This window comes from Fukomys damarensis, unplaced genomic scaffold (assembly GCF_012274545.1).
Source record: "Fukomys damarensis isolate Sample0158 unplaced genomic scaffold, DMR_v1.0_HiC HiC_scaffold_17, whole genome shotgun sequence".
NCBI lineage: Eukaryota > Metazoa > Chordata > Mammalia > Rodentia > Bathyergidae > Fukomys > Fukomys damarensis.
Window position 1 is genome coordinate 47,161,627 of NW_022900929.1, and position 9,531 is coordinate 47,171,157.

General features: G+C 51.9%; 2 protein-coding genes across 8 annotated transcripts in view; one reads left to right on the forward strand and one right to left on the reverse strand.

The window, feature by feature from the left end:
• The window catches only part of Il25 (interleukin 25), a 34,764-nt gene that overhangs the window by 13,455 nt on the left and 11,778 nt on the right, over positions 1 to 9,531 (forward strand). The window contains exon 1 of one of the 6 annotated variants that reach the window (XM_019209543.2): positions 5,982 to 6,072. The exons of the other annotated variants lie outside the window; for them this stretch is intronic. The gene's annotated coding sequence lies outside the window, so the exon portion shown is untranslated. Of the gene's footprint in view, positions 1 to 5,981; positions 6,073 to 9,531 lie in introns of those variants that run through there. 6 annotated transcript variants of the gene reach the window in all.
• On the reverse strand, positions 1,744 to 9,525 carry Efs (embryonal Fyn-associated substrate). 2 transcript variants are annotated; one of them, XM_010637763.3, is made up of 6 exons: positions 9,152 to 9,525; positions 5,770 to 6,048; positions 5,455 to 5,574; positions 4,650 to 5,369; positions 4,234 to 4,323; positions 1,746 to 2,830 (listed from the first exon to the last, which is right to left on the reverse strand). In XM_010637763.3, exons 1-6 carry the CDS (start codon positions 9,167 to 9,169, stop codon positions 2,396 to 2,398), a joined length of 1,662 nt encoding a protein of 553 aa, XP_010636065.1. In that variant the 5' UTR covers positions 9,170 to 9,525; the 3' UTR covers positions 1,746 to 2,395. The 2 variants fall into 2 exon arrangements, with proteins under 2 accessions (XP_033620967.1, XP_010636065.1); XM_033765076.1 differs by lacking the exon at positions 9,152 to 9,525 and having other exon boundaries at positions 1,744 to 2,830; positions 5,770 to 9,124.

Below are 9,531 nucleotides of genomic sequence, written 5' to 3' on the forward strand. Positions count from 1 at the left end.
TTTTTTTTTTTTTTTTTTTTCAGTGCAGTGAACAGCCTCCTACCATCTTCCCTCCTCCAACTCTTTTTTGTATCTCTTCTAGAATTACTATGGTCATAGCCAATGTTCCTTGGGGATTTATTTGCCTGCATCTTCTGTTTGTTTTGGAGTAATAGTTCCTTGCTTTTATCTGGCCCTAGACCATTCACATGCGTTTTCTTGTTAGAGCCTCATAACCTTGTAAGACCATTATCATCATTATCACATTAATGCTGAGACAGGACTCAGGGACTGGTACAACCTACCCCAGGCACACGTGTCGCCAGTCTGAGCTCTGAACTGAAACCTGACTCCAATAAAGGCTTTGTCTCTCTTTTTGAGCGATCTTTCTCTACTGGGGATCTTACAAGTCACCCAGGACAGCTCTACTGTTGACCTACATCCCTAGCAACTTCCTGTATTTTCTGTTCTTGGGGGGGCAACGAACTTGGGACCTTGTGCTTGCAAGGCAGGCATGGTGTCAGAGCTAAATGCCTGGGCCCCTTTCTGTATTTTTGAGACAATGTGTCACTCAGTTGCTCAGGCTGACACTGAAGCCATGATCCTCCTGCCTTATCTTCCCAAGTAGCTGGGATAGGTGTATGCCACCACTCTCAGCTCAGGCTTATCTCTTGAAATTCTGGCTGGAAGATGGGAGATGGCCTTCAACACATAGTGATTTTTCTTTTTTTGGAGGGGGGTGGGTATCAGGAATCGAACTCAGGACCCTGTGCTTGCCAGGCAGGTGCAGTGCCACTGTGCTACATCCCTGGCCTGGGGTGATTTTTCTCAGCCCCAGAATCTAGAAAAGTTCCCCTTGAGATTGAAAAGAGAAAGGAGTCCAAAATGAAGGAGACATATGCATAAGGGTGTCATGATGCTATAAGATTGTGGCTAGAATTTTTTTCTTTTGGTACTGGGATCAAGCTCAGGACCTTGCACTTGCCAGGCAGGCACAGTGCCACTGAGGTACATTCCCCAGCCCTGAGGTAGGAATTTGAGGTAATCAGGTCACCATGCCAGATTTTTGGTAAAGCACAACCTAAACAGTGGGTCTGTGGCCCAGACTTTTTCCCTTGTGGTAAATAGCTGAGTGATCCCTCATACAGACCATGGGCCTTACTTTTAGCAAAGTCCTAGGTCTATGAATTTTCAACCTATTGCACTCACCTACCACCTCAGCTCCTCTTGTCCAGGAGGGTGACAAGTGGGAGGCGTGGGGAGTGGAGCGAAAGGGACTACTCTCCTAGAATCATCTGAGGAAGAGGGCACCAGGTCAGCAGTAGTGGTTTCCGGAGCTTGCCTGTGGTCCAATGCTAAGCCTAGCTCTCTAGTGATGACCTCTGAAGAGGCATCTTTGGAGGTTCAAGTATGGCCAACCTCTTACCATATCTGCATCTCTCTAAGGACATCATCTGACAATGAAGTCTTGGAGGGAGGCCCCAGGTCAGCAATCTGTCCACTGCCTTGGGACACTAGTCCCAGACCCTTTTTGGTTCTCTTGTCTTCTATGGCAAGCTCAGGCACCTCCCAATCTTCCTGGCTAAAGTCTTCTTCCCTGATCTCTCTCCTCAGTGAGTCGCTTCACATTGCCCTGTTAATTTCCATCACCAACAACTGCCCAATCTGGCGGCTTTATTATTTGTTTTAAACACACCGAATGGACTTGTTGATGTCCAGCATACCTGGACATAGGCACACAGGGCACCATCACTGTTTACCTTTAGAATTGTGCCTTGTCTGTCACAGGGAGCTGACAAACCAGTCCAGTGAATAGTTGAAGAAGCAAAATTTCTTTTCAGTGTGTGTTCCACAGATGTGGTGAGCACCCTGCCCCAATCAGGTTCCCAAGAATCAAGTCAGGGAACCAGAACTCAGGCTTTATTGAGGTGCATGTCCATGCCCGAGGCCCAGCTCCCCAGCCTTCTGAGAGGAGGAGCCCTCTGGTGTCCCCAGACCTTCACATTCTAGGCAGTCAATGTTGAGGTCTCTGTCCCCCCCAACTATTGGTGTGGTGCTGATGTTCTGGAGCCAAGGGGCAGGATAAGAGGCTCTGTGAGGCCCTAAGTTTCCACCACCTGATTCTCTGTGCATCAAACTTTCAGAGGTGGAGGGCAGCACCATGAGGCTGAAGAGGAAAATCCAGTTCCTTCCTGTCCCGACAAAGCAGGGAATAACATTAAATATAAATAATTTATATAAAATGGCTTGTACAAAAAGCTGTGGGGAAGGGGGAGGAGATGCCCGTGAGAGCTGAGATGACCAGAAGGAGCGGAAAAGGGGAGACATCCTCTTCCTAAAACAGATTGCTCGGCCATCCAAGACTTGGAGGGGTAGCTCTGGAAGGCAGAAAAGGGAAGGTTGTGCCAGTGCAGGCTCAGCGGGCCAGACTGGTGAGCAGAGTGGTGAATCGCAGGGCCTGCCCTGATAGTTCTGCCACACATCGTGCCATCTCCTGGGCTGCAGGGCCAGATGGATAGCCCAGGGCTGCCCCCTTGACAGCCAGCACTGTAGCCTGCAAGGCTTGGCCCAGTGCTGCACCTGCAGCCCCAACCTGTGCTCGCAGAGGAGCAGAGGCTGCCAGCCGGCCCAGGGTGTCCCCAACGAACACCAGGCGGTGAGCAGTCACCACCACCCGCTTGCCATGGGGCACGAAGAGGCGTGGGGGCTGGTTGGCCTGGGTGCTGGACATGAGGGTCGCCACGGCCGCCTGTAGTGCTGAGTAGTGGCTCTGGCACTGCCCTGCATAGAAGTGCAAGAGCTGTTGGTCTTCAGGGGACAGAACCAGCAGCTCCCCTGGGGAAAAGGCTTCCTGAGGAACAAGAGGAGGTAGTGGGAACATGCTCGTCAGTGCCTCTCCCTCCCTCCAGCCCTCTTTCCTTTATTGGTGAGGGCAAACCCTTCAGCCCACCAGAAAGTCTACATTCTTGAACGGCAGTACGGTGCCCAGAGTTGATGTCAGATAGATCTGGATTCAAATAATATCACACTTGATTTCAGATAAATCTCTGAAATTCTTTGGTTCCTTATCTCAAAAAACATGGAGTCTAGGCCTAGGCTACAGGGTATGGTAGAGCACTTGCTTAGCACACCTGAGGCCCCATGTTCAATCTCCAGCGTGGTGACAGACATACCAAATGACAAAATGGGGACTCTAACACTGCACTGTCCAATAAAAACAATGCAAACTACTTGTGAAATTTAAAAAATTTTAGTAGCCACATTAAATAAAACAAACTAATATTATATATTTTGCTTAACTCTATAAAAGCTGGTAATTTCTACATGTAATCAGTATGAATTTTCATATTTAGTCTACAAAATCTGATGTGCATTTTATATTTAGAGCACATTTCAATTCAGACCAGCCACATCTCGAGGGCTCCGTAGTTACAGGTGGCAACTCTACAGGAAAATGCAATTTTTTGTTTTTTTGAGACAGGGTGTCACTATGCAGTCCAGGCTGGCCTTGACCTTACTATGAAGCCCAGAGGCTGGCCTCAAACTCGAGGTGATCCACCTGCCTCAGCCTCCTGAGTGTGGGATTACAGACGTGCGTCCCACACTGGACCAGGACAGTGCAGTTCTAGTAAGGCCTCAGGAGGCTCAGTGAACACTGAGATGACACAGGGAGAGGGGCTTGGCACAGTGCGCTGCATGTGGTTAAGAGCCCTGTGGCATCCACGGCGATTGTGCTTGATGTTGATGCATGCCGTATGCCTAGCACAGGCCTAGCAGTTGGTACATTCTTGGTGAAAGGTAGCTACTGGGTTATTTCATCCCATGTTGGGTCAGGAAACTACCTCACTTTCCTGAGGCCCAGAGAGATTAATTGCTTGCTTGGAACTGGTGGCGTCATAGTTGTGGATCTGGGATTAGGAGACAGGTTTCTTAGGAACCCAGGAATTCACAATTGGAAGGAGCCTTAGAATTCAGTTGAAAGGAGGCTTAGAAGTCACTCGGCACAGCTGTGACCTACAGCCCAGAAGCTTTGCTCCTGGGGCTGATGATTTCCTGACTCTCCTCCAACACATTCTTTCCTCCCTTTCTAAGTTCCTAATATCCTTTTCCAGTTCCAGTGCCCTCCAGTTGCATTCTCACTCCTCTCCCTGCTTCATGTGAATTCTTAACCTTATCCTAACCTGTTTCTCTCAAGGTCTGGCTAAGAATACGCCTTCCCCAGCCCCCTTCTGGCACCCTCCCCACCAGGCTTACCTGCTGCTCCGGCAACCCCCTCTCTGGCACCTCAGGATCCTCTGGAAAGGCTTTATCCGGAGGCCTAGATTCCTGAGCTTTATCCATACCCTACAGAGGGGATCAGGTCTCAGTGCAGGGGTCAGGGTGGGTAGCCTCACGGCCTTTTTGTCCCTCCCCTGTACCCTTTCCTTCATGAGGGTGCCACCAGGAATGCAGTCCCTAGACTATAGGTGTAAGACAGCTCTGGTGGCTTTGTGGTGGGTTTAGGGGACAGTGTGGCACTAATACAAGTGATGTGGCCGAGGGTTCCAGGCTGCAGGGTGGAGGGGGAAGAGGAAGGCAGAAAGGCTTTGGGCCGCTGAGATCTTCCCCTTGCTTCTCCTGGGCCATTCCTAGCAGGGCCCTGGTGAGGCTGCCAGGGAGGAGGAGCTCACCTTCAGGTGGACGTAGTCATACTCCTCGGCCATTGGGATGCCTTCATACTCATTGTGGGGTCCTGCTGGATCATCCTCTACCTCTCTGCCCTCTGCATTCCCCTCTACCTTGAGGCCCGCATAGCCAGGAAGGCGGGGTGGGGGTGGGGGTAGAGGTCGGTCCTGGATACTGCCCTTGCGGCCTGGGGCAGGAGAGGGAGCTGGAGAAGGGATGGGAGCCTCAGGGACAGGCAAGGCAGGCAGAGGGCGCCGAGACAGGCTTTCAGCAGAGGGCAGCCTAGGCCTGTGTTGGGGTGGGGGGCTCCTGGGCAGAAGCCCAGCCATGGTATCCAGGTCATTGGAGGCTGAGGCTCCTGGGGGTTCTGGAGAAGGGGGTGCCTCAGGCCCCAGCAGAGGCACATCGTAGATGCCCTCATCAGTGTCCCCACCCTCTCCATTTGTAAGTTCTTCAGGTGCTTCATACAGGTTGAGGAGGGCTGATGCCCGTTTCAGGTTGGAGGGGGCAGCATAGAGGGGTGGCCCTGGTTCCCGGCCCCCTTCCCACTCCAGATCTGGCTCCAGCTCTGTGGGAAGCTTTGGGGCCAAAGGCACATCGTAGGTAGCATCATCCTCTCCAGGAGGCTGAGGGGCAACTGGAGCCAAAGGGCGGGTAAAAGAGGCTGGGGAGTCATAGGGGTCATCAGAGGGAGTCCAGAGGGCAGTGGAGGGCACATCATAGACCTAGAGAGAGATTGGTGAGTTACCCATAGCTTAGCGGTGTACCCTCCTCACCCAACCTCCACACCCAACATCGGCTAGCCCTCACCTCCAGGGCATCTCCATTGCCTCTAGGGACCTTGTAGATGGGGTCAGGGGATGGTGGGCAGGATGCAGACAAAGGTCCTGTGGCAGGACAGGGCCGTGCTGGGGGTGGTACCACATATACCTAGAGGGTTAAGACAGGTGGGTGGGCCAGTGAAACAGACAATGACAGACTTGAAGGAGCTCAGAGATCTTCCACCCTGTGCTGACAGGGACAGAGCTGCGAAGGGGTTGGTAGACAGGCTTCTGTCAGCAGAGCAGAATGAGTCAAAAACCAGTCCCCTGCCTGCCTTGGGAGTGGGGAGAGGCCAGCACTCACCTCTTGCTCCTCATTGTCACACTCTGGGGCCAGGTATGGTGAGCCTGACTGGGTAGAGGGTGCCAGGGAGAGGCTGGGTTTGGGTGCTGGGCCAGCCGGGAGGAGCTTCACTCTGTTGGCTGGCACAATGCCCTGCTGGCCATGCAGGGAGCAGAGGCACCAGCCATCCAGTCCACCAGCGCCCTCCCTCTGCAGAACCCGTAGAACATCCCCTCGCCGGAAGGACAGCTCCTGCGGGGACTCAGCCGTGTTGTCGTACAGTGCCCGGGCCAGTTGGGCCTGGTGGGTCAGGGAGAAGTGAAGGTAAGGGTCTTCACACATGCAGCTGTCTTGTCAAGCTACCCATTCCCTTCAAGCTGAAAACCTCACTCCTGACTTGACTGCTCCTTTGGGCCCTGTCTTTATCTCCTGTGCTCTCCTTTCCATTCTTGGAACGCATTCTTTCTGGCTTCAGGGCCTTTCTAGGTGCTCTTTTCCCTACTCACAGTGCTCCTCTCCTGATTCTATCTGACCAGCCTCTTTTTATCTTTCTTCTGCTTAAATATCTCCTCCTCAGTGAGGCCTTTTCCTCATTCTTTTTCCCACCTCATTCTCCATGTCTGTCTTACTCATTGTCCCTTTTGTAATACCTTATATTATTATCATCATCATCAATTTTTTCCCATGCACTTTAAGCCCTATTAAAACACGGACGGCTGTATTCCTAGCCCCTGCAAAAGGAGCAACAGGGTCTCACCTAGAACTGATCCTCATACACATTTGTTGAATTAACTTCTCCCAAAATACATGAGGGGTGGCTAAGACCTTACATAGACTCTCCTCTCCTTCCCTGTTTCCCAGTTACTACCCTTCATAAGCAAAAGGTTAGATGAAGCAGCTGGATTCCAAGGAAACAAGCCTTGTCCCGAGCACCTAGGCACAGTAAGAAAGAAAACAGAAACTAGAGCAATTGTTTGATTCTCAGCCTGAGCAAAAAAAGTTCTACCAAGAGAGGGTGAGGTTCCATGGAAAAAAGTATATGGTCTATTGCAGCAGTGGCAAACTTATAGCATGTGTGCTGCAGTGGGTTGTTTGTTATCATTAAGAGCTCTAAAAGGTTCACCATCACTGCTCTTGTGTATGTGTATGGAGAGGGGCTGGCAGACCGATGAAAAACAAATATTATCATCCTGTTCCCACTATCTGGTGGGGGCACACACCTAGAGGGCCATGTGCACAGGTAACAAGTCACAGATGCCAAGTGCATCAAAATGATGTTTCCAGACACCGTGCAAACTTTTGCATTTGCATTATCTCTAATTCTCACAGCCTTATAAGGAGGGAACCACTGTTCTCTTCATTTTGGAAAGGAAACTGGGACAGAGGTTAGTGCTTTGCCCAATGACATAAAGTTGGTCCAGCTGGTAGATTTGAACCTTAGACTGTGTGGCTTACACAGCAGTGTGAGAGCAACTATCCAGGCACTGCTGTGCAGGTAACCATGTGGACTAATTCAGTAAAATATCTCAAGCTAAAGACTTCAGGCAGGCTACCAGCAACCTGTGGGGAGAAGGTTGTCCTACTCAGTCAGTAGGACAGCGTATATGGTGACTTGGACAGTTCTTTCTGCTGGTAGATAGGTTTTAACAAGAAATAGACTCCTTGCCACATTCCAAAGTCATCAAACTACTTTCTGATTATATTGTGGTTTCTAAAGGATATTTTTAGAAAGGATAGAAGGATAGAAAATACGTTAACCAGATAGCACAACTTGTTGGTTGGCTTTGCACTTTCCTTCCTAGAACATTAGTGTTTTGGATCTATCTAAGGAACTAAAATCAAAGTACTAGAAGGAGATAGTCCTGGGACTGAGTCCTTGTTTTGTTCCTTTTTCATTGGGTGTTTTTGGGCAAGTTGTTTGAAATCCCCTGAGCCTCAATTTATGTCTTTGTAGAAATTCATAGCTGTATCCAAATGTGTTTTTGGATAAGAGTAGTAGCCTCACAATATTGTCATGAAGGTTTATGAGATAATGCATCAAAAAAAATCATGACGAAGGGGCTGGGGATGTAGCTCAGTAGCACAGTGCATGTCTGGCAAGCACGAGGCCATGACTTAGATTGTGGCACCAAAAGAAGATTAGCATAGGGTCAGGTGCAGTAAGTGTGAAATAAAATTAGAATCACCTGAATTAGGATCCTGTGAATTTGGTTAGCATAAATATTACTCCCCCCACCAAAGAAAACTCTGCCTCCCAGAACTACAAAGCGGACAGCTGACTGGCGGGCTCTGGAGCCAGCAGTGCTGTCAGATTACCCCCAGAAGCACTCTACTTAAAGAGAACCTACCCTTTGCCCACTGAGGTGGGGGCTTCTAGCTACCATGCATCTGAGGAGCTACAGGGAGTGTGGTCTTAGAGCAAAAATCGAATGCTCCTCAAAGGGAAGGGGAGTTGGGTGGCTCCCTGCCTCTGTTCACCTTCACAGTTCTCCTTTCCAGAGTCCTGGGGTCAGGCAGAAAGTAAGTCAGGAATCCCATCCTAGGCCAGGGTTAAGGAAAGGTGGAAAGGCATAGAGTTGCCTGAATTCAGAACACAGTGCAGGACAGGGAGCGGAGGTGGGGCTGCTGAGGGCTCCTCCCAGTGTTAGGTTTGAATTTTGGCCAGTGGGGCCAAACTTCCAGGCCTCAAAGTTGCAGGACCCAGGCCTGAGCTGCTGAGGAAACGACTGACGTGGGTGCGGCCACCCCTGCTCTATTCCCCTCCAGGGCCCCAGCTAACTTGTGAGGGAATGGCTGGCTGGCTTATTGGGGGTGGAAGAGACCGCTGCGCTCTCTGGGAGGCCTCCTCCCACTGTCCAAACGTGCCAGCTGTCTCTTCTCTTTGTCCCCAGTCCCTGGAAAGTGGCCTGAGGCAGGCTGACATCACCTCCCCTCCTACAGTCTTTCTCCCACCCGAACACCGTCCTTTGCTCTATCTGCCCCTTTCCTCCATTCCCTTCTAGAGATGGGCCTCCTTTTGGGTCCCTTGGCCTCCCATTTTTCATGGGCCGCTGGTTCCTCCGATCCTCCAGATGTAAGCCCCTGCCAGCCATCAGCCGCCATGTGTTCCCGCCCAGAAAAGAGCAGATAGGACTGGGGCTACACTTGCCCCCTCCCCTCCATTCAGCCGCAGCCTCTAGGAAGAAAGAGAGTGGGGAGGGGGAGGGGCGAGTCCAGAACCAGAGGGAGCCGGCGATGGGGAGTGAGAAGCAGAAAGAAGACAAAAGTGAGAGGAGGCCGCAGCCTCTAGGAAAGAAAGGGATCACGGACGGAGGCAGCGAGAAGGCAGAAATAAAAGCGACAGGAGCGCGGGGCAGGCTGGGGAGGCCCGTGCCCGGGGGCCTCATATCCCCAGTGGACTCACCGACGTGGCAATGGCCATGACCTCGGCCTCCAGCACCGCCTGCTTCAGGCCAGGCTCAGGCTCGCTGTCTTCAGCTGTGGTTGCCTTGCACCATGGTTCGCGGCCTGCTGGCGAGGAGGCCGCCCCCGGCTGTGGCGCTTGAGCAGGGGTCTCCGCCAAGGTCGGAGGAGAAAGAAAACCCACAAAACTTCCCAAATGGGAGGCAGCTTGGCTAGGCAGGAGGAGGAGCGGGGCGGGCTGGGCGTCGCTGCGGGATCTTATCCAAGAGGCGAGCTCTGCGCGGTCTCCACGGCCTGGCAGGACCCGGAGCCGCCTGTCCTTTTCTGCAGAGGCCTCCCGGGCCCCGTGGGCAGAAAGTGCCCTTCCGCGGCCGGCGACGC

Coding starts and splice junctions, on each gene's coding strand:
- Efs (XM_033765076.1), bottom strand. CDS start 6,090: ATGTGTGAAGACCCTTACCTTCACTTCTCCCTGACCCACCAGGCCCAA. Junction 5,370..5,454: donor GCAATGGAGATGCCCTGGAG/GTGAGGGCTAGC, acceptor ATCTCTCTCTAG/GTCTATGATGTGCCCTCCAC. Junction 4,324..4,649: donor ATGACTACGTCCACCTGAAG/GTGAGCTCCTCC, acceptor TCCCCTCTGTAG/GGTATGGATAAAGCTCAGGA.